At 41.0% G+C, this 24,730-nt stretch overlaps 1 protein-coding gene across 3 annotated transcripts in view; it reads right to left on the bottom strand.

Moving 5' to 3' along the window:
• LOC131481019 (striatin) overlaps positions 1 to 24,730 on the bottom strand; it is a 118,304-nt gene that overhangs the window by 56,299 nt on the left and 37,275 nt on the right. For all 3 annotated transcript variants that reach the window (XM_058668085.1, XM_058668087.1, XM_058668086.1), the window contains exon 2: positions 4,598 to 4,701. In XM_058668085.1, the coding sequence (XP_058524068.1) occupies positions 4,598 to 4,701 (104 nt within the window). The remainder of the gene's footprint in view (positions 1 to 4,597; positions 4,702 to 24,730) is intronic.

Here is a 24,730-nt window from a genome sequence, read left to right as displayed (position 1 = left end):
GTGTCTGAATTTAACTACTGTTTTTACATCAGCAATAACCCCAAATCATTCACTACTTCACAAAAAATTTAAAATCAGGCATTCTTTTCCAGGAGCATCACTTTTGTTAAAGAAAAGAAAAAATTTCCTTAGAGTCAGTCAGTTCTTTATCTCTTTTGTTCTTCTAAGATAAACTTCCTGAACAAAATTAGCAAAGTTACCTGATACCACTTTACCCTTCTCACTCCTCCAACCCTTGTTGTATCAGGCATCTGTCTCTTCTACCTCAATGTTGCTTCTTTGCCAAGGGTACCAACAAGCTCCCAAACAATAAATGGCAAAGCCTATTTGTAGAACATAACTTACTCGGAGTCTGTCAGGCAGTTGCAATTGTTACACCCGCTCCTTCCTTGTCTCTCCTCCTTCCTTCTCCTATTCCTTTGTTGACTGTTCTGCGGATCTCCCATGACCTGTGTGGCTCCCGCTAGTTTCCAGGATACTTGTTGGACCTCAACTACTCTTTTCACCTCAACCACAATAACATCTCCAATTTCTGAGAATGTATCTCCAGCTGTTATGTCCCCACTTTCATTATTTTTTTCTTTAGCCCTTTTAACCTTTAATTCATCTGCTAACTTCTAAAATTCTCATTCATAATACACATAGCCCTTCAAGCCAGAAAATTGGGATTCATTTTTTAAATTATCTTTTTCCTACATACTGTCACCTCCAAATTTCCATATCATCTCCATATTTCATGGAGTCTTTCCAGCTAAAATGTTTTGATAATTCCCAGTTTCAGCAGTTATTATACGATCATTTCTCATCATACAATTTCATAACATTCCTGCCTTCTGAAATAGATCTTTTCAGTACAGTCTTCCCATTGCAGTCAGAGTAATCTTCCTAAAACATAATTCACACTAATTTATACTTAAAACTTTTCAATTGCATAATAGCTAAATGCAATATGTAATCCCAAACTGATCACAGACTGAATCTTCAAACTGGAAAAGAAAAATGGTAAGATCTTTATCGGACCATTTTAATATTGACTACACAGTAGAATTACATGGATTTTAAATTTCCTTAATTTGATGTTGCTATGATTATATAAGAGAATGTCTTTTCTTGAGACAACGAACACTGAGGTGTTTAGGGGCAAAAATAAGTAACAAATGATATGGGAAAAACAAAATCTGCAGCACAGGGCCCAGCAGCGTGGCCTAGCTGCTAAAGTCCTTGCCTTGAATGTGCTGTGATCCCATATGGACACCAGTTCTAATCCCAGCAGCTCCACTTCGCACCAAGCTCCCTGCTTGTAGTCTGGGAAAGCAGTCGAGGACGGTCCAATGTTTGGGATCCTGCACCCACGTGGGAGACCTGGAGTAAGTTCCTGGCTCCTGGCTTCAATCGGTGCAGCACCGGCCATTGCACTCACTTGGGGAGTAAATCATCAGACGGAAGATCTTCCTCCCTATCTCTCCTCCTCTCTCTATATATCTGACTTTGTAATAAAAATAAATAAATATTTTTTTAAAAAACTTGCAACACAGAGAGTAAGCGTGACAAAGCAAATATAGCAAGATGAGTCAACTGTAAACCTGGGTAAAAGGTACAGAGCAGTTCTTGCAACTTGAGATCATTTCGGGTAAAATGCTTTTGAAGATCTTCCGTGTTCTTTATTATGTGTAAGATAAAGGTCTGAATTCCTTAACTGTGTTCTCCAGGTCTAAGTGACTCTTGTCTTCCCCTACATGTATGGGTCATCAAATCACAACATGTTCTCTGCACACACAACAATTACAAATTTCTGAACACACCCAATTGCTCTGTTCCCTATCAAGCATGCTTTCTCTATCTAGTTCCTGTACCATGCCTGACTGGCAAGCACTTTCTTTTTATGACGCTGTTACAGCCTCACAGCCTTTAACTCTGCCCTCCTTTCTACTTCCATCTTCCAGATCGTAAGAATTATTCTCTTTGTGATCCCACTGCACCTTAAAGAGACTTCTACTACAGCACCTATCATACCGCACTGTGTTTTTGTGGCCAACAACTCTGGACACAGACACACACACATCCCTGGTTACTTTAGTACTTGGGCATTACAATTTCCCTATCTAAAAAGATAGCAAAACGCACTCAACCTTAGCCTTGATTTTCTTTACACATTACTTTGTATTCTAGGCCTGATACACTTCAATAAATAGCTGCCATTTTGTCACTATTCTCTCTTTGGTTAAACTTAGAAATAGGCAGTTTAAGATATCAAATATCACCAGACCACGTGTTTTTAATGCTTTTTTCCCCCATCTCTCCAATGCAGCTTTTCAATCAATCTCATGACATCTGAAAAGAAATGCCTGTTTTTACAACCACTACTGCCACCTCAAGATCCCATGCAGGGACAAACATTCAGTGCTATTTGTTAAAATGCTAGTGAGGAGTCTAAATTCCACACCATAGTATGAGAGTTCAATTTCTGGCCCTGGTTCCTGAGCCCAGCATCCTATCAATGCAGATTCTGGAAGGCAGCGGTGATGAGCAGAGTGACCGGGGTCCTGCCACCCACATGGGAACCCCGGATTCAGTTGTCAGCTAAAGTTCAGGCCTGGCCCAATCCCAGCTTTTCTGCATTGGGAGAATGACCAGCAACTGGAGTCATTCTTCTTTCTCACTTCCCCTCTCTTTTTCTATCTTATAACAACAAAATCACAAACTAAGGTGAAGACAGTTCTAACAAAGTTCTATCATAATAGCATCAGCAAAATGCTATTTAATTTTTAAACAGTCCCTTTAACAATTCCAAGAAGAAAGAAAATAAGGACAAAAAGAGATTATTGAAAAACAAAAGAGTTAGGGCCCAGCACGGTGGCCTAGCAGCTAAAGTTCTCGCCTTGAACGCACCGGGATTCCATATGGTCGCCGGTTCTAATCCCAGCAGCTCTGCTTCCCATCCAGCTCCCTGCTTGTGGCCTGGGAAAGTAGCCAAGGATGGCCCAAAGCCTTGGGACCCTGCACCCACACACTAGGGAGACCCAGAAGAAGTTCCTGGCTCCCAGCTTACGGATCGGCACAGCACCGGCCATTGCAGTCACTTGGGGAGTGAATCACTGAACGGAAGATCTTCCTCTCTGTCTCTCCTCCTCTCTGTATATCTGACTTTGTAATAAAAATAAATAAATCTTAAAAAAAAAAAGAAAAAAGAAAAGCAGAAGAGTAGCAAGATGGGGAATTCCAATTTTATCTATCAGGTTCCCACATAAACAATGTATCAAATTACTTTATATATACACACACACACACACACACACACACACACACACACACACACAAATACATTTCTTAGGACCTGGCGCTGCAGTCTAGTGACTAGGGTCCTTGCCTTGCACCTGCCATGATCCCATATGAGCACCAGTTCTAACCCCAGCAGCCCCGCTTCCCATCCAGCTCCCTGCTTGTGGTCTGGGGAGCAGTCAAGGACGGCCCTAAAGCCTTGGGACCCTGTACCCGTAAGGGAGACCTGGAAGAAGTTCCTGGCTCCTGGCTTTGGACTGGCTCAGTTCCAGCTGTTGTGGCCACTTCGGGAGTGAATGTCTCTCCTTCTCTCTGTATATCTGACTTTCCAATATAATTAATTAATTGATTTTTTTAATAAAAAGAATATTGCTCAATTCAAATAACTTCAAAAACTCACATCCATGACTTATCTTCCTTACCTGTGACCCAAATTTAGTTTCTTGAGTTTCTTGGAGACTAGCAAGACACAAAGGTCAGATTACCTTCTGAAGGGACAGGTAGCCGCTGACAACAAAGAAACAAACTACACTGGAAGAGTCTTTAAGCAGATTCTCAACACAATGTACCAGAGTAACTTTATAACTAAACAAAATGTATCACATTGAGTAACAACAGTTGACAGAAAAAGGGAACAAATATTACAGAAAATTTCTTTTACAATTCAAAAACTCTGCCAATTCAAATAAAATGGCTATCAACAGTTCAAGAAGTATTTAAGTTTCTCAAGAAAGGAGAAAATGTGTTAAACATTAAAAAAAAATCATATCAGTTTATGGATCACTATTACATTACTGATAATAAGGTTAACATATTACAATTCCTCACAAAACTGTTTGTTACAGATACATTCAACTCAGAAGCACACAGTACTGGAATTTGGGATTCACTTCAAAATGACAAACCGTCCATGCCTGCCAAAATGTTGGCCACACCTTCCGTGGGTGGCACAGGAACTGACTGCCCAGCCATATGCTAACTGGTTCAGGGCCCGCCAAGGAGAATGTCTTCCCTGCAAGTTCCCGCCCAGAAAGGAGGAGTTGGGAACACTGCTCAGCCCTTAGGTGTCTCTCCCTCTCTCCTTCCAAGAGGCACCCCATCTCTCTGGCTTCTCCCAGGAGGTGCTTTCCCCTTCCCTCTTCTTTCTACTTTCACTTGGTCACTTCCCAAATAAAACTCCTCTGTTTGCAACTACATCCCAGCTTTTTATTTTTTCTACTAAGCTGAGGAAAGAACCCACCAGGCCTTTTTTCTGTAACGATGAGAAATCGTTCTGATCTTTAACAAGGATGCTCTCTCCTGCATGCCGCTACATTACCTTTCCTGCTTCAGTGCGTACTCCAGCATTTTGATCCGCCTCACCAGGTCTTTCTTCAGATTTTCTTGGCCTTTCCTTTCTCCCTGAAGAAAGGCAATCTGGGCCTAAGTAGGGGAGAGAGAAGCAAAACTCAGTCTAGAGCAAACAATGAACAGCTCCCTCTTCTTCAGTCCCAGCCTTTGCCCCACTCCCTTTTAGGCAGGAGAAAACCATGAAAAGGCAAGAGAAAGGAAAATCAGGCAAGGTTTTTCTATCCATTCCTGTCTTTGCCCCTCCACCCCTAAAAATTAACAAAACATTGAAAACAAAATACATACAACTTCCATTTTCAGTAAAACAGAGGAGTTGATACAAAGCTATATTCCCAAATAACCAATAAGAGATTTAGAATTTAAATCTCTTTCCCTTAAGAAGTTCAAACTACAATGTACACATTGGTTCCTTGCGGTAACTCATGACTATCTCTAAAAATCAGAACCTCTAAAGATCCTCAAAGATAATTTCCCAGCCTCACTATCTTTATTTCACCGGCCCATTTTTAATATAGTAATATACTAACCAAGTTAACAATACTGTTCAATAAGCAAGCATTTTACAGTTAGGGATAATCTTACCAAATCCCCAAGAAATTGTGGGGAACATCCAAATAAGGCTGAGTGACCCACTAATCAATCCTACTGAATTTGAATGAGACTCTATTAAATCAGTACTACAAGGAATGTACCTCAAACTTCCTTTTAAAATTACTTATTTATTTGAGAGTAAGAGACACAGAAACGGAGGGAGGGACTAAGGGGGTTGGGGGGGGGGGGGGGAGACCAGACAGAGAAACAGTAAGCCAGCATGTTGCCCTCCATCTCCTGGGTACTTCCCAAATACTCTTGATGACTAGGATTGTACTAGGACAAAGCTAGGGCCTGGTGCGGTAGCCTAGCAACTAAGAACCTTGCCTTGCAAGCACGTGCTGGGATTCCATATGGGCGCCGGTTCTAACCCCGGCAGCCCCACTTCCCATCTAGCTCCCTGAATGTGACCTGGGAAAGCAGCTGAGCAGGGCCCAAAGCCTTGGGACCCTGCAACCAAGAGGCTCAGATCCGCACTGCTCCAGCCATTGCAGCCCCTTGAGTGAATCAACAGACGACAGATCTTCTTCCCTGTCTCTCCTCCTCTCTGTATATCTAACTTTCCCATAAAAAAAATAAATAAATAAAATCTCGGTGAATGGAGACTTGAGGCTTACTATGTCAGCCAGTGGACATTGGGAGGGTGACATCATCATTGGATCAGTGAAGTTGACAGCATTTCGGAACCATCCAAACCACTTGGGCAGAACCCTCAGAATATGCGCACATTGAGACTCCGGTTTGATGTGAGGCGGGAGTTCCTCATCCCTGGGCACTGGGACGTGTGGAAGTTGTTTGTGGCTTCCCCATTTGTCTCTTCCCTTCCCCCACAAGAAACAAGAAGAAATAGCAAAACTGGAGACAGTGCGTTCATCCAATTTTCCTAAACCTTGATCCTTCCCACTCTGATCAACTATGTGATCATTATAAAAAGTAAAATTTAAACAAAAAATTTTAAAAAAAGAACAAGGCTGAGAGGACACAGGCGGTGGGAATTCAATAATGTGACCAATCCTAACTGCCTCCGAGGGTCTGCATGAGCAGAAGCTGGGAGTCAGGAAGAGACATGAGCCAAAGCTAGGCATTCCAAGGTGAGCCAACCATCAAAAGTGCTAGCCTAGACACTCCACCCAAAGCAAGCTTCTTGGCTGAGGTGTGGCCCCCAGCTCAAACTCAGCTGTGACGACTATTGAAGGAGTCAATCAACAGTCTTGGCTGAGGTGTGGCTCCCAGCTCAAGCTCAGCTGTGACAACTATTGGAGTCAATCAGTGGACAGAAACCCTCTCCTTCTCCCTCTCTCCCTATTCTCTGGAATTGAAAAAAGAAGAAACAGAAAGAAAATTCTTTTCTGAAAGAAACTATAGTGCAACTTATTTGACCAAACAATGTTTTGAGAAAATAATGTAATCAATGATACACATGCTCAAGTAATAATAACTCCAATCATCAATCCTGTCCTCTCTATATTCTTTGGCTACTTTAAAAAAACATTTATTTTATTTTTATTGGAAATTGTAATATACAGAGAGGAGGAGACACATTCATTCCCCAAACGACGCAACAGCCAGAGCTGATCCAATCCAAAGCCAAGAACCAAAAGCCTCTTCTAGGTCTCCCACGTGGGTCAGGTTCCCAAGGCTTTGGGTCGTCCTTGACTGCTTTCCCAGGCCAAAAGCAGGGAACTGGATGGGAAGTAGAGCTGCTGGGGTTAGAACCAGCAACCATCTGGGATCCTGGTACGTGCAAGACTAGGACTTTAGCCACTAGGCTACAGCGTTGGGCCTGCTTTGGCTACTTTTGTATTTCTGCCTCCACCTCCATCATTGCTCCTGAATAATTGTGAAACCTTAAATATAATACCTACTTATATGATATTTATATTACATACAATTTAATATGTATCATATATTATAATACTATATTCTAAACTTAATATATAATGTATATTTATAACACATTAAATGTACTTATGTAATACCTATTTACACCACCTTTATTGTGGCTTGATCTCCAGCTCTAAACACTTCTCTATCCTCCCATCAATGCACATAATGCATTTACTTCTAGTAATGGATAAAGATTTATTGGATTATAATTATTAATGGATTAAAACTTTTTAAAATAAGAAGACCCAGGCTGTTACAGAGAATGATTACAGAGACAATGGGATAACTGGAAAAGGCAAATAAAAATGAGTAACGGAATGTTCTCCGATACTCCTTTGTGATCACGATCACCTGTGTGAAACTCCCACCTGATAGAAACTGTAAGGAAACCTGAATTCAAATTGAGAAATATTTGATGCTAACTTTGATATAATCTTAAAAAGCATTTGTTCATTAAAGTGAAGAAAAGCCTATTCCAGATGAAGAAAACTAAAAACCACATGAAAAACACCAAATGGGGCCCAGCAGCGTGGCCTAGCGGCTAAAGTCTGTGCCTTGAAAGCCCCAGGATCCCATATGGGCGCAGGTTCTAATCCCGGCAGCTCCACTTCCCATCCAGCTCCCTGCTTGTGGCCTGGGAAAGCAGTCGAGGACGGCCCAGAGCTTTGGGACCCTGCACCCGCGTGGGAGACCTGGAAGAGGTTCCTGGTCCCGGCATCGGTTTGGCGCGTACTGGCCCGTTGCAGCTCACTTGGGGAGTGAATCATCGGACGGAAGATCTTCCTCTCTGTCTCTCCTCCTCTCTGTATATCCGGCTTTCCAATAATAATAAAATCTTAAAAAAAAAAAAAAAAAAAGAAAAAAAAAAGAAAAACACCAAATGCAATGCACAAATCCAAACTATACTGAGCTGCGAGAACACACTATTAGGACAACTGGCCAGACAGGAAGGAATCTGTAAACAGTTCAATGCACCGGTATTAATTTTCTGATTTTGATTTCTACCTGTGGTTGCATAGGACAGAACTTGTTTTTAGGAAGTAAATACTAAATATTTAATGATTGGAAATCAGGTTGCCTAGCAACTAATCCAAATGTTTCAAGATAAATACTTTCATTCTAACATCCCAGGAACTTTTCTGCTGGTTTAAGACTTAAGGTTGTATGGTCTTTCATTTTTTTTTTTTTTTTTACATTTTAAAACAAATACTATATAACCACCTTAAAAAAAGACATAAATATTCTCAATTCCAAAGCCAGCATCATCTGTAACAGGGGAACTGGACATAATAGGATGAAATCAGAGACAAACCAAGGATGTGTATTTTCACAAGTATTAACACTGTTTTGCAGGCGAGGATCAGAGAAATTAAGAAAGAAATAAGCATAGAAATAGAACAAGAATATATTCTTTGCAAATGATATGAGTGGATAATAACAAATTATTAGAATATCTTATAGGGCTCGGCGGCGTGGCCTAGTGGCTAAGGTCCTCGCCTTGATCCCATATGGCCACTGGTTCTAATCCCAGCAGCTCCACTTCCTCTCTATCTCTCCTCCTCTCAGTATATCTGACTTTGTAATAAAAATAAAAGTAAGTCTTAAAAAAAAAAAGAATATCTTATAAACTTTATGAAAATAGATATGTTAGTAAAGTAGATAAAATTAAACCAAAACCCATGGTTTCTATAAAAAAATAACCAATTTTTAGAATATATAATAAAAGAAAATCTCATTCACAGTAACAAAAAGTAATGACTAAAATGTTTAACAAGTTATACAAACATTTCTACTAAATTTGCATTTTTAATCACTTATTTATTTAAAATGCAGAGTGACACAGAGGGGCAGAAGTGAGAATGTTCTTCCACAAGTGACTGAGACAGACACAGAGCTCTCCCACTCACTGGTTGCTCCCCAAATGCTCACCGAGCCAGGGCTGGGCCAAACGAGAATCAGGAGCCTCCAACTCAACCCGGGCCTCCTGTAGTCAGGCACGGACCCAGGTACCGTGAGCCACCAATGCTGCTCAGAAGCACAGACTCAGATGGACATTCTAAGCAATATTTTAACTTCTGCGCAAATATCCACTGCCAAAGAAAATTTCAGATGCCTTACTGGAAGGCACAAAATACTTTCAAGTACTTTACTAAGGGGCACCAAAAAAAAATTTTTTTAAACCAATGGAAAGAAATATGTTCCTAAATAAATGGACTCAATAACTAAATTTATTTCTTCTTAAATTAGCCCTTATATTACATTAGCCCAGTTTTCCATCAGGATAACTCTAATTTTCAAATAAATCTTAAATAAAACACAGTACAACTATACTTATATAATACTTGCATTAAATTAAGTATTATACATAACATACAGTAAACAATACTTACATCAAATTAAGTATTATACATAACTCATAGAAGATTTAAAGTATAAACAAAGACATGTGCACATTACAAGCAAATCCATATTATGTAACAGACTTAAGCCACTTTGGAGTTGGGGGAGGAGCCATGACCTTGAACCCATCCCCCAAAGATATTGAGGCATGAGTGTAGCCTATTTAACCCAGCAATTTCAGAATGTTAAGTATATTTCCACATATGTGAAATTACATACTAAAAATACTGATAAGAATGTATGTACAATCCAAATTTCCACCTACAAGGTACTATAAATTGCATACAAATAAAAAATGAGGATTTGAACTAAAATCTAATAGAATAGAGAGCTCTAAAAAATAATGTCAAATCCCTACTTTTTGTCTCTAGAAAATGTAGAAAGCTTGAAGCAAAATGTCTTAAATAGGACATTTTGGAGTAGCAATAAAAGGGAAGGGAATGGGTGGAACAAACCAGAAGAAAAGCAAGAAAAGAAAGGAAGGGGAAAGGTGAAAGCGAAGAAGAAATGTGGAAAAAAGCAAAGTAAAATGTGCATATATGAACAAGTACCGAGCAGTTGTTATAAAAGGAGAAAGCTCTACCTAATACACAAAGTTCTTCTATACAGATTGAATTTACAAAGCAAGACATGGAACAATATTTGTACTTTACGACCATGTGGGTGTTTTAAAAAACATTTACTGATTTCAAAGAGCTATACAGCCAGCCTGACAAAAGAGCTTCTATCTCTGGCTGATTCCTCCAGTGGCCTCACCCGCAGGAATGAGGCCAGGCTGAATCCAGGAGCCAGGAGCTTCTTTCAGGTCTCCCATGGGGATGACAGGGACCAAGCACCTAAACCATCTTGTGTTGCTTTCCCAGGCTCTTCAGCAGGGAGTTGGATCAGAAGTGGAGAAGCCAGGACAAGAACCAGTGCTGTCCATATGGCTTTGCCTGCTATGCCAAAACACTGGTCCCCCTTTTGGTTTTCTTAACAGCAAAACAAGATAAATATATTACTATGCTTTTTTGTAAAAGTATTATCTCTAGAATGATTCACAAAAGTGTAGTATATAGAAATGTTTCCAAAAGTACTTGGATGACTGAAAGACAGAGAAAGAAGAATTAATCCCACTGTTAGACATCACCTTCCACTTCAATGCTTGGAAGGTTGTACCACAGGAATGGTACCATGTTTAGGGACTTTTAATTAAAACAATTACAAACAAAATTCATCTACCAGATCTGTCTCCACTTTGAAGCACCCAGATCAAATGCACTGCTTTCACAGAGACAGGAAAAAAGGTACAAGACTTCAAGCGGTTGGAATAGTGGACAGTGTTTATCCCCAAAGAGCCAAAGTAATGGTGAGATTAAGCCACGAAATTGCAATCTTAAGAAGAAATAGGGGGGAAAAATGAGAAATTTCAATGATTAAATTGGTATAAAAATAGCTTTCAGGTGTTACAAAATAAGGGTAAAAATTACAACTCACATACTGCCATTATTGAAGTAAGATAATAACATTTTTCTTAAAAAGTCAATTTATTTCAGTTTCAGAACAAAACAGACAGGGAAGATACTCCCTAGGCAGGATTCACTTCCCCAAAGCGAAGTCCCAAGCCAAAGCTAGGAAACAGAACTATTCAGGACTCAGAGGAGTGCTAAGAATTCAATCACTTGAGTCATCACCCCTGCCTCCCAGCATTCACTTCAGAAGCAAACTGGAATCAAAAATCAGAGCCAGACATCAAACCAAAGGCAATCTAATATATGTGAGCATCTTAGTCAGAGACTTAATAATAGACCAAATATCTGTCCGGCTATACATTTTTTTAACAAGAAATCTGGAATTATCTTTAAGAAAAGTGAATTTAATTAAATGAAGTAAACTACGTAGTACTTTGAAAGTCTTTTACATAGTATATCAAAAATAACAGGGACATGGGCCCAGCGGTGTGGCTTAGTGGCTGAAGTCCTCGCCTTGAACGCGGGATCCCATATGGGCGCTGGTTCTAATCCCGGCAGCTCTGCTTCCCATCCTGCTCCCTGCTTGTGGCCTGAGAAAGCAGTCAAGGACGGCCCAAAGCTTTGGGACCCTGTACCCGCGTGGGAGACCCGGAAGAGGTTCCTGGATCCCGGCTTCGGATTGGCACAGTACCGTCCGTTGCAGTCACTTGGGGAGTGAATCATCAGAAGGAAGATCTTCCTCTCTGTCTCCTCTCTGTATATCTGACTTTATAATAAAAAAAGAAATAAATCTTTAAAAACGAAATAACAGGGACAGGTGTCAAGCGTAGCACTTAAGACACAGGGTAAGATACTGGTCTCCCGTGTTCTACCTTCCTGCAAGCAGCAGATGACATGGCAAGTGTTTGGGCATTGGCCAACCCGTGGGGAGACGCAGGCTAGGCTCTCTGTTCCCACCTCACTGCGTCCCATCCCTACCACTGCAGATGTTTAGGAAATGAGACTGTGCATGACAGTTCTATCTGTGCATAGTTGCTTCATTATTTGAATTTTCCATGGCTTTTTTTTAAGATTTTTTTTTTTTAAATTGGAAAGTCAATTTACAGAGAGAAGGAGAAACAAAGAGAAAGATCTTTCAACCATTGGTTCACTCTCCAGGTAGCCACAATGGCCAGAGCTGAGCTGATCCAAAGCCAGGAGTCAAGAGCTTCTTCCGGGTCTCCCACATGAATGCAGGGTCCCAAAGCTTTGGGCCGTCCTCGAGTGCTTTCCCAGGCCACAAGCAGGGAGCTGGATGGGAAGTGGAGCTGCCGGGATTAGAACCAGTGCCCATAAGGGAACACAGCATATGCAAAGCCACTAGCTTACTGTGCTGAGCCCTCCATGGCTTTTTAAAAAACACCTCTGATACAAATAGATTTCAAAAACTTGCCAAAATCAAATGAGCTTTTAACTGCATTTTTTTTTTTAAGATTTATTCTATGTTTACTGGAAAGTCAGATATACGAACAAGAGGAGAGACAGAGGGGAAGATCTTCTGTCTGATGACTCACTCCCCAATGGCAACAATGGCCAGAGCTGAACCAGTCAGAAGCCAGGAGCCAGGAGATTCCTCTGGGTCTCCCACAAGGGCGTAGGGTCCCCAAGGCTTGGGACCATTCTCGACTGCTTTCCCAGAACACAAGCGAGCTGGAAGAAAAGTGGGGTCACCGGGACACTAATCAGTGCCCATATGGGATCCTCGTGCGTGCAAGGTGAGGACTTCAGCTGCTAGGCTACCACACTGGACCCTTTTAATTGCATTTTTCCACAAACTTATTTGTAATTACCACTTAAGTCCTAACTATAGACAGAAAATGCATTTTGTATCATTTTCTATTTTAATTAGGATTCATATATATATATATGAAATAAACACCTACATCAAAGCAAATTTATCTGCACACATAGTATCTCTATGCAATTGCTGAAATCATCTTGAACTCCTTTGCATTCTAATATCCAAAAGGACTAGAATTCAAGTCACTGAAAAGTAATAATGTATTAAAAAAGAAAAACTAAATATGGTCTAAACTGAATATTTTTTCTGTTTCTCAATCACTTACTATGAAGGGAAAGAACTCAACAAAAATCCAAAATACTAGGAGACCTGACTGATTTAAGGTTCTCATCTTTCAGTTTGACCACTAATTCACAAATGTAAGAGAAACACTTGAAAAGCAAACATCAATAATATTATTAAAAAGCAATAAAATCACAATGACATTTTAATCAGCTGTTCTCTATATTAATGTCTTCCACATGACTTCATGTCCTTTCATCCGGGCTGTGAGCTGGTTTTCTCTGGCATAGGACAGCTCCTAGCCCTATCTCGAAGAGTGTCATCACTTGGTGGATGCATTAGACTGCATCATCAGAATCACCTAGAAGACTTGGAAAAACACAGATTGATTCGGCTCCACCCTTAGAAAATCTGCCTTTGCAGGTCTGGCAGAGGGCGGGTGAAGTTACTGCTGATCTGGGATCACTTTTGGAGAACCACCAGCTTACACCACTGATACAGGAGGCAAAACGTAAAGCAAACAGACCCATAAGGCACCAAGAGCTGATCTCCCACATTCCTAGCTATTTACTACTCAGAAGCATGCAGTCTCAGATAAGCCCACAAGTCAACAAACAAGTACATACTAGCTTCTTGATTCTTTTCCAAATTCCTCATTTATGTTTTTAGCAGTCTCCTGATATGGAAATAAAATCCATCAACATTTTCCAGTTCAGTCATGTTTGAGGAATACCTACCGTCCACCATGATCTAAACTGCTGTAAAAAATACTGCAGGGCCCCACGCGTGGCCTAGCGACTGAAGTCCTCACCTTGAACGCCCTGGTATCCCATATGGGCGCCGGTTCTAATCCTAGCAGCTCTGCTTCCCATCCAGCTCCCTGCTTGTGGCCTGGGAAAGCAGTCAAGGACGGCCCAAAGCCTTGGGACCCTGCACCCATGTGGGAGACCCAGAAGAGGTTCCTGGTTCCTAGTTTCAGATTGGCACAGTACCGGCAGTTGCGGTCACTTAGGGAGTGAATCATCGGACGGAAGATCTTCCTCTCTGTCTCTCCTCTCTGTATATCTGACTTTGCAATAAAAATAAATAAATCTTTTTAAAAAAAATATTGCAGAAAAGACAAATAAAACCAACTCCGTACTCACAGTGTTCTTTTAATCTATTGTGGGTTCAAGACCAACACACATGTCTATAAGAGGCGAAAAAAGCCCTACATAGCCAGTGCCACAGCTCACAAAGCTAATCCTCCCACTACAGGTACCAGCATCCCATGTGGGTGCCAGTTTGTGTCCCAGTTGCCCCACTCCTGACCCATCTCCCTGCCTGTGCCAGGGAAGCAGAGGACAATAGTCCAGGTCCTCAGGCCCCTGCCCACACACAGCAGACCGGAAGAAAGCTCCTGCAGCATTCAGACAGGCTCAGCTCTGTCGTTTGCAACCATGTGGAGACTAAATCAGCACACGAAAGATCTCCCACTGTCTGCTCTCTTCAAAACCGCCCTCCAAAAATTACAGACAAGATGGTGTAATCATCTAATAATCATCTTCATCTGTGTTATACAAATATTCACATTTATCAGTAAGTGATATAAACTGAATGTCCACATCCAGAAGGCACATCATCGAAGCATTTGGAAAAGCTAAACCATAAATTAAAGACTAACTGAATGAGACCAGGCAAGAGACCAACACTGTAGCCTAGTGGCTAAGGTGCTCGTCTAGAACACACCAGCATCTGATATGGACGCCGGTTCTAGTCCCAGCAGTCCCGCTTCCCACCCAGCTCCCTGCTTGTGGCCTGGGAAAGCAGTCAAGGACAGCCCAAAGCCTTGGGAACCTGCACCGGTGTGGGAGACCAAGAAGAAGCTCCAGGCTCCTGGCTTCAGATTGGCTCAGTTCTGACTGTTGGGAACACATGGGGAGTGAATCATCAGACAGAAGATCTTCCTCTCCATATATCTGATTTTCCAATAAAAATAAATAAATCTTTTTTAAAAACGATGAGACTAGTCACATATCAAGAACTTCTATCTCAAGTTCAAAGGCAGTAACTCTAAAATATTTAAAAATTGGGCCCGGCGGCGTGGCCTAGCAGCTAAAGTCCTCGCCTTGAACGCCCCGGGATCCCATATGGGCACCAGTTCTAATCCCGGCAGCTCTGCTTCCCATCCAGCTCCCTGCTTGTGGCCTGGGAAAGCAGTCGAGGACGGCCCAAAGCTTTGGGACACTGCACCCATGTGGGAGACCTGGAAGAGGTTCCTGGTTCCCGGCTTTGGATTGGCGCGCACCGGCCGTTGCGGTCACTTGGGGAGTGAATCATCGGATGGAAGATCTTCCTCTCTGTCTCTCCTCCTCTCTGTATATCTGACTTTGTAATAAAATAAATAAATCTTTAAAAAACATATTTAAAATTTTTTTTAGTTCTGTCTCCCCATTGCCACCATCAAAGAGAGCCAACTTGCTAGTAATGGTTACTACAAGAAAGAAAAAATAAGGACTAGGAGAATGACAGTTCTTAACTAGAAAAAGAATAGAATGTCAGAGATGGTAACAGCTTGTAGCTATGAACACGAACATGTCAAACAAATGTTCAAAACCAGATAATGTTAATAATAAACTAATTCAGCAAATGCTCCAACCTGAGCAAAATGATTCATCAAGTGAAACAGCTACCGTTAAATTTGAAAACAACACTAACTTACACAACAGCACATAACCAAGAAACAGGACTCCATATATGAAACAAAGAAAAATGTCCTACACAGACACCTCTGAACTTTCAAGTTTTAGAATTTGTAAAGAACTGAAAAGTATCCCTGCAAATGAAACTCTTCTATAACCCGAGTTTTTTATGCTTAGAAAACTCCAAAGGAGGTCTAAATATATTCAAAAAAAAAATAAATTATCGGGTTGGGCATGGTGGCCTAGCAGCTAAGGTCGTTGCCTTGCACATGCCGGGATCCCATATGGGCGCTGGTTCTAATCCCGGCAGCTCTGCTTCCCATCCAGCTCCCTGCTTGTGGCCTGGGAAAGCAGTCCAGGATGGCTCAAAGGCTTGGGACCCTGCACCCACGTGGGAGACCCAAAGAAGTTTCTGGCTCCTGGCATCGGATTGGCACAACACCGGCCGTTGCGGCCGCTTGCGGTGTGAATCATGGAATGGAAGATCTTCCTCTCTGTCTCTCCTCCTCTCTGTATATCTGACTTTGTAATAATCTTAATAATAAATAAATTAATTATCTTTTGATGAGAATACAATTTTTTTCTCGATGCAACACATCTTGCACTTACGCATTCTCTCTACATAAATTAAGAACCTATAAACCATAAGATGCTACGTAAAGCTCAAACTCCTGCAGGTAGAATAAGGCTATCCACGATCTGTTCCAGCTCCCACTGAGTTCTGACTTCCACAATCACCCCCCTCCCACACACACACACCCCTACTCCCCACCTGAAACAGTCTTCAGATACGGCTCAACTTTCACAAGTCCATGCCTTGGCTAGGGTGCGGTCTTTCTCCCTGATACTTCCTCAAAAGCCCTTTCATTTTCAAACTTTACCAAAGTCCAACTCTGTGCCAATCAGGCTCACAGTAATACCTTCTCTGAAAACCAAGACCACTTATGTTCCATTAAAAAAAAAAGAACAAATTTCAATTACTTTACCACCTTACGGGACTCACACTAATGCTCAATCAAAAGGCAAAACAATTAGCATTTTGCAGAATTTAATACATATCAGGAACTCTGTTAAACACTTATAATTAATCTCATTTAAATGTGACTAATACATAATTATTTTCTTGTTCGCATGTAATGTTCCAAGTGCTTATAGTTTATCTCAATCTGATTCAGATTATAAACCCCCTAGAGGGGGAGCAGCATTCAATCTCACACCACAAGCATTAATAAAGAGCCTACTAAGTATCTGCCATTTAACTTGTGTTGAGAACACAAAACCAGGATTCTTACATTCTACTACATAAGTTTATTGAGCAAGTTATATAAACAGACTAAATTGTTTCAAAAATACAATCTCTTGCAAATAGTGTAGCTATTTAATGCTATTTCAGTACAAAGATAAAATTTAGTTATATAGTATATAGTGAAAAGAATAAAAAACTAGAATAAAAATTACAATATTAAAGCTTCTGGGGCACGGAGCGATGGCGTAGCGGCTAAAGTCCTTGCCTTGAACATGCCAGGATCCCATAAGGGCGCCGGTTCTAATCCCGGCAGCTCCACTTCCCATCCAGCTCCCTGCCTGTGGCCTGGGAAAGGCAGTGGAGGACAGCCCATAGTGCACCCACGTGGGAGACCCAAAGAAGTTCCTGGCTCCTGGCTTCAGACGGGCACAGCACCGGCCACTACGCTCACTTAGGGAGTGAATCATGGGATGGAAGATCTTTCTCTCTGTCTCTATTCCTCTCTGTATATCTGAATTTCCAAATAAAATTAATCTTTAAAAAAAAGCTTCTATTCCTCACAATTTTTAAAACACTTAAAACTGTCATATAACAGACAAATTCAGCTTAAGCCACCACCTGCAATGCTGGTATCCCATAAGAATGCTGGTTTGACTCCATGCTGCTCCACTTTCAATCCAACTCCCTGCCAATGCTGCTGGAAAGGCAGTAGAAGATGATCGGAGTATGTGGGCTCCACACCCACATGAGGAATCTCCTGGCTCCTGGGTTCAGAGTGGCTCAGCTCTAGCAGTTGCGACCACTTGTGGAGTGAATCAGTCGACTGAAGCTTTTCCTCTCTGTCCATCCTCCTCTCCGTATATCTGACTTTCCAATAAAAATAAAATAAATCTTTTTTTAAAAAAAGAGAGATACTAAAGTATGAAGACGTCCCTGGTATAATTTATACAACTTGATAGATGTATAACAAAATCATTAACAGAATTAAATAAAATTAAATAAACAGGAAGGGAAAATATAAGGAAAAATCTATATATTTTCAATGTAGCAATGGAAGAAAATACACCCTAGATTTTAAAATAAATGACAGAACATCTCACTCACCAAAACTCACGAACATACTAGATAAATTATCAAACACAAAAATCCACAAATATAAGACAAGATAAAAAACACAATAGAAAGGGCTGGTAAGTTTTTTGAAAGGGTTGCAAATGCAGGAGTTCAGAAACCAAACATCTACAGAGGGAATTCCAAATAGAATACTAGATTTCTTCCCAAAATGCCCTAGAGAATGTAAAAATTACTTCTGAAATTTCTGAAAACAGTGAAATACAAAAGATCTAACTGAATGATGTCAGATACTTTAGATACAAGAATGAGGCACACAACAAAATGACGAAACAAAAGATGAAATGCAAAGGGTTTTTCATTATTATTTTACATGATACAGTTCCACAGCCACAGGGATTCCCCTTTCCATTAGACCCACTACACTCCCTGCCAGCTTTCCCCATGTCATTACAAGAGCATAGTCTTCAGCAACAGTCACAGGTCCAACATTCTGCTACTTAAACGTATCATAGCTTTATAGGTATAGACAATGGTAAACAGTCTAGCATCTTATTTTCAAGGTATATTTAACAGATTGAAATGAAAGGTTTTACAGTAAGATATTTCACCTATTTTCTTAAGTTCCAACAATCTCAGCTATCTAGGTTCCTTCTACGGAAACAAATAACTAGAAAGTATCTACAGGAAAAATGAATAAATCCAGAAGTTGAAAAATTAAAATTAAATTAAATCTTTCAACAACAAAAACCATTTCAGGTAGCTCACTCGGTCCTACAATGACGGCTTACACATTCTTTCTGTATCTCTCCCTATTCCGTTCCTTTCTCTCTGTAAACTCTATATTTCAAATAAAGACATAAATCTTTTGAAAAAATCAGAATAACATTGAAGCTAAGAATAAACGAAACAATACACTCAAATGACATTCAACCTAGAATTCCATCAATCGGAGTCATTTCAAGATAGACACCGTCTGTAAAATCAAAGTCCAAACCCAAAAAAAGCAAAGATGGGATACAAAAAAACAAGATTTCTATTTAATAAGGAAGAAAAACAGGGAAGTTCTAGGTTATAGCTGAATCACAGTCCTGAACAAGGAGCAGATATTACAGCATGGCAGGAAACTCTTGGAATATAATTTTAAATCGGAAAAAAAAAAGGGACTGAGAGGGCCTGGCGGCGTGGCCTAGTGGCTAAAGTACTCGCCTTGAACGCCCCGGGATCCCATATGGGCGCTGGTTCTAATCCCGGCAGCTCCACTTCCCATCCAGCTCCCTGCTTGTGGCCTGGGAAAGCAGTCGAGGACGGCCCAATGTTTGGGACCCTGCACCCACTAGGCATACCTGGATCCCATACTAGAGTGAGGATTTGAGTCCAGGTGCTCTAGTATGGGATCCAGGTATGCCTAGTGGCATTTTAACCACTCTGCCAAACACCTGTCCCTATGATTTCATTTTTTTGTAAACATTGCATTACTTCGCTTCACATGTTTCAGTATCTTCTAGATCTAAATATATCCAGATACAAGACATTTTACATAATGTAGTATAAAGAAGATATACTCCAAAGAAAAATAAAAGATAAACATATGAGAAAAAAGTTAACAAAAAAGTGCTTTAAAAACGTTATTATTGGGACCAACACCATGGCACAGTAGGTAGAGTCACCATTGCCTGTGACGCCTTTGCATTCCATATGAGCAAGTTTGAGTCCTGACTGCTTCACTTACAGCCCAGGAAAGCAAATGGCCCACATGCTTGGGTACGTGGCACCTGTCACTCACATAAAGACTGGGAAGAAGCTACTGGCTCCAGGAATCACCTGGACAGGACCTGGCTGCTGCAGTCACTTGGGGAAGGAACCATTATATGGAAGATTAACCTCCCCCTCTCTCTAACTCTGCCTATCAAATCAATAAAGTGAAAAATTTAAAAATCAGTATCAATAATCAGATTCTACTAAGAAACACATGAAACAGAAGGAGACCTTTGAGACTATGCAAAAATTAAATATCACATAGAAAACTACAAAGTCTATTCAGCAATAAAATAACATACTATTTAGTATTAACTGATGTGTCCAGGTGAAGTTCTGCACTCTTTTTGGAACTTGTCTTTAAGTTTGAAAGTGATTTGGTTTTCGTTGTTGTTGTTTTACAAAATAAAAGCAAATTAAAAGAAAGTTCAATATACATAATGAGACAAAAGTACAAATATGTTTATTATTAGTGGCAATATAAATCAATCTCTTCTGCAAACTGGGGCTATAAAGCTAAACATGTGTCTTGCAATCTGCTCATCTTGCTTTGGCAAACACAGTCCGAGAGAACACCAGCAGCTTTCCCCATGCCCACCTCCAGGAAAGTTAGATACGAAGCTGTTCAAAGACATGTTCCATTTTTGCCCCTATTTTTTATTTGAACTATTTTCCTTCTAATTCCCCTTTCAATAAATTTCCCCACAAGAACAGAACTGTGACACAAAATTTTATAATTTACTTCCTAAACCTACATTTCCTCTTTATACCATCATTTCTTCTAATTGTATTTCTAGTCTTTAAATAATCTTTCATAACATCTTTAATCACTGTTGAGGACATATTGCACTGCCTATTTAACACAGATACTCCCAGGCCATTTCTGTCTTCACCTTCCCACTACAAAATATGGAAAGCTTTCTTAGATTTCTGCTGTGGCCACGTAACCCACCAAGGTACATACAGTGGGCCCACTTCCAATGAGGAAAACGCAATACAGAAACATCTAATCAATAACAAATACACACTCTAAAACTCTTTTTGCTGCTTTTCACTGTTGTCTTTGAGGTCTTACCCTCAACAATCTATGATCATAATGTAACAAGAAAGACAACAAGCAACACATTACCATGAAGGCTGGCCAATACGAATGACAGAAAAAAAAAAACCACTTTTCAAAAGATGTATTTTATTTTTATTCAAAGTCAATATACAGAGAAAAGGAGAGAAGGAGAGGAATATCCTCCTTTTGATGATTCACTCCCCAAGTGGCCTCAACAGCTGGAGCTATACCCATCTAAAGCTAGGAGCCAGGAGCTTCTTCTGGGTCTCCCACGCGGATGTAGGATCCCGAGGCTTGGGGCCGTCCTCAACTGCTTTCCCAGGCCACAAGCAGGGAGCTGGATCAAAAGCGGGGCTATCAGGATTAGAACTGGATCCCAGCACATGCGAGGCGAGGACTTTAGCAGCTAGGCTAAGCATCAGACTCAAAAACACCACATTTTTTCTACTTAGTTTTCTCCTGAGTCACGGGCACCAGCCCTAGCTACCCATACATACTATGTCATCTCTATTTGTTAAATTATTGTTAACAGAATTCACAGGAACCACAATCCTCTGTTCATGTCCCAGCTGCTCCATTTCTGATCCAGCCCCCTGCTTACGGCCTGGGTAAGGAGCCGAGGATGACCCAGCTCCTTGGGACCCTGCACCCACATGGGAAACCCAGAGAAGTTCCTGACTCTCAGCTTCAGATCAGCCTGGTTCTGGCCACTGTGGCTGTGTGGGGAGTAAGCTAGCCACTGGGAGACCTTATCTCTGTGTACTTCTCCATCTCTCTCTGTAACATCTGCCTTTCAAATAAAAATAAAGAAATCTCTGGGAAAAAAATAGTTTACTAGCAGCCTAACACACTTCTAACACATTTCCCACCACCGAACCTTTATGTTGCAATTTTTCACTACTAGATAATAATTTGCCAAATGTGTTCTTCATGCATACATTGTCTTAATGCAAATTTCTATTTATTTCCATGGGGCAAACTATCACAGGTGGAACTGACAGGTCAAAATATATCTATTTCACATCTCTTGATAATACAAACCAATTGACAATATCACCAACAATATATAAGAGTTAAGTTCAACATCTCTCTCCAACACTGTTCTCATTAATCTTAAAAGAAGTAGACTGACTGGGCCCATTGCAGTGGCTCAATTAGCTAATCTTCCCCTTGCAAAGTACCAGGATCCCATATTGGGCCAGTTCGTGTCCCAGCTGCTTCACTTTCCATCCAGCTCCCTGTTTGTGGCCTGGGAAGGTAGTGGAAGATGGCCCAAGTCCTTGGAGCCCTGCACCCACATGTCAGACCCAGGAGAAGCTCTTGGCTCCTGGCCTTGGATGGGCTTAGCTCTGGCCATTGCAGCCACTCGGAGAGTAAACGAATGGATAGAAGATCTTTGTCTCTCCTCTCTGTAAACCTGCCTTTCCAATAAAAAATAATTCAATCTTAAATAAGTAAATTGAAAAAAAGAAAAATGTCTATTGATTTGATGATAATCATTAATAGTATTTTTGCCATGTTAACTACTGCCTCTCAAAAAATTACATAGATGTTCATAAAGCAGATAGCCTGTAAAAATATTTTGGTTGTCAGTTCCTCTGACAGGACAATGACCCTACAAATAAACGCAGGAAGCATGGAGGTAACCAACCCAGAAGAGGCTTTGGAAAGTGACCCACTGGCATACATTTGGCTCGGGTTGGGGCAGACAAGGCTGAGTCAGTTCACGTCATCCACTGGCAAGTCCAAGCGCTGGAACTGTGTGGGGGCCTGGCCAGGTTTGGTTGCGATAAAAACAGTACAAAACACAAAATGCCAAGGCGAAATGGCCTGTGCCAGTAGGAAATGCAGCACCCAACCAGCACACCTCCCACTGGTTTAGGTGAGGGACTAGTGTGTGATGGGCAGAGCCAGTGAGAGCTGCAATACTCATTGGTTCCAATGGAGGTTGGGGCTCAGAATAGATCCAACCCAGGGGTTACAACCACCAGCTGATCGGAGTGATGGACTGTGGCGGGCACTGTGCTTACTAGTAGTACATGTAGGAGCCTGGACTGGGAACGCCTCAAAGTTTCTTTGGGGATTCCCCTGAACAAAATGGAGGAATCAAAACATTAACCAAGAAAAGATGGAAGATGGAGTAGATCAATCAACCATCAATCAAGCTATATGCTTGCAGCAGAAAACTGGACAAGGGGAAACTCTAAGATAGACTACGTCAACCAGTGGACTCTGCACCAGTCTCATCATACCTGGACTGTTGCTGATGATATGTTGGAGCTTCTAATTGATGGAGGTGACGCTCTGCTGGCTCTGCCTTCAAACCTGAGAGGGCCTCCCTAAGAGGCCGTTGAACTTGACTGGACAGTGGGATGCTGGACTCTGTATGGTGTGAGCTTGTAATTAGGGAATCCCAACTGAACCTGAGCTGTGGTTATACACCATGGTGAAGGAATTCACCATGGGGGAAGGGTTTGGGGTGAAGGGGGGAGAATCCCAGTAGCTATGAAATTGTGTCATGTAATACAATGTAATTAACGAATAAAAAAAAAAGCTATGGTTCATCTACTCCATGGAATACTACTCAGCTATTAAAAAAAACAAAACGCAGTTCTTTGTGGCCAATGGGCCAAACTGGAAACCATAATGCTAAGGGAAATGAGCCAATCCCAAAGGGTTAGATACCACATGTTTGCCTTAATTTAAGAAGATATGATGTTATGCGTAACATGTTATGTTATGGATGTTATGTCATATGTAGTATATAAACTAAAATGGAAATGTGAATGGGGTGGTCACAGAATGTGGTTAAGAAATCGCATTTATTTTTAACATGTTGGCTGCTCAACACTATGTCAATTAATTCCATAACGATGTTAATTGTTGCTGATAATATGTTAGTGCTTTTATTTGATCGGGATGATACTCTGCTGGCTCTGCCCTCAGACCAGAGAGGGTCTCCCCAATAAGTAGTTAGACTTGAATGGACAATAAGATGCTGGACTCTATGCTTGGCATATACTTGCTAAGAGGGAATCTCAACTGAACTTGAACTATGGTTATGCAACAAGGTGGAGGAACCCACCATGGGGGGAGGGTGTGGGGAAGTGGGGAGAGAATCCCAGTACCTATGAAATTACAACACAATGTAATTAATGAATAAATTTAATAAAAAAAAAAAGGAAAAAAATATTTTGGTTGTCTTTAAAACAATTTTTATTAAGCCTTAAAAATACAGAAGAAAACTAAAAAATATATTGCATAAACATATAAAGCAATACTACAAATTTTACTCCTTGAACCTCATCTCATTCTCTAGAAGTATCCAGTGTGAAAAGCTCAATTCCTTTCCAAACCTTTCCACAGAATAAGAAAGAACAGTGAACAAAAAGAACATCTGGGGTACATAACTACTAAAAAGCATACAGACTACAACTACACATACAGGAAAACAAAATTAATAAAAGCCAAATTCTACCAATCTTTTACTATTTTGTACTGCTCTGAATGTTGTATAGATCCTATACATAAAGTTAGGGTTGTCTCCTAGCTAAATAATAATCTAATAGTGATATAACAATACAAACCTAAGATGAAGAATAAGAATAAGACCCAAATGTTTATATGTTGACTTTACCACTGAGTATTCAGGGCAGAAGGAAAACACATGACAAAAGTTTCAAAGTAGAGGGCTGCGGGAGAGGACGTCTAGCTCGGATCCCGAACCCAGTCCGCCATGTGCCCATGGCTCATGGCGGGCTGGGCCCGGACATGCCTGAGTGCGGCCTGCTTCCTTCTGGGGTGAGTACGCCGAGGGGGGAGGCCTCCGTGACTGGGCATGTCCGGGACCCACCCAACACCCTCATTGGGTGGTGGGTGAACGGGATTGGG

This window comes from Ochotona princeps, chromosome 8 (assembly GCF_030435755.1).
Source record: "Ochotona princeps isolate mOchPri1 chromosome 8, mOchPri1.hap1, whole genome shotgun sequence".
Classification (NCBI taxonomy): domain Eukaryota; kingdom Metazoa; phylum Chordata; class Mammalia; order Lagomorpha; family Ochotonidae; genus Ochotona; species Ochotona princeps.
The sequence above is the reverse complement of the archived record's forward strand: the minus strand, read 5'-3'. Positions and strand labels throughout refer to the sequence as shown.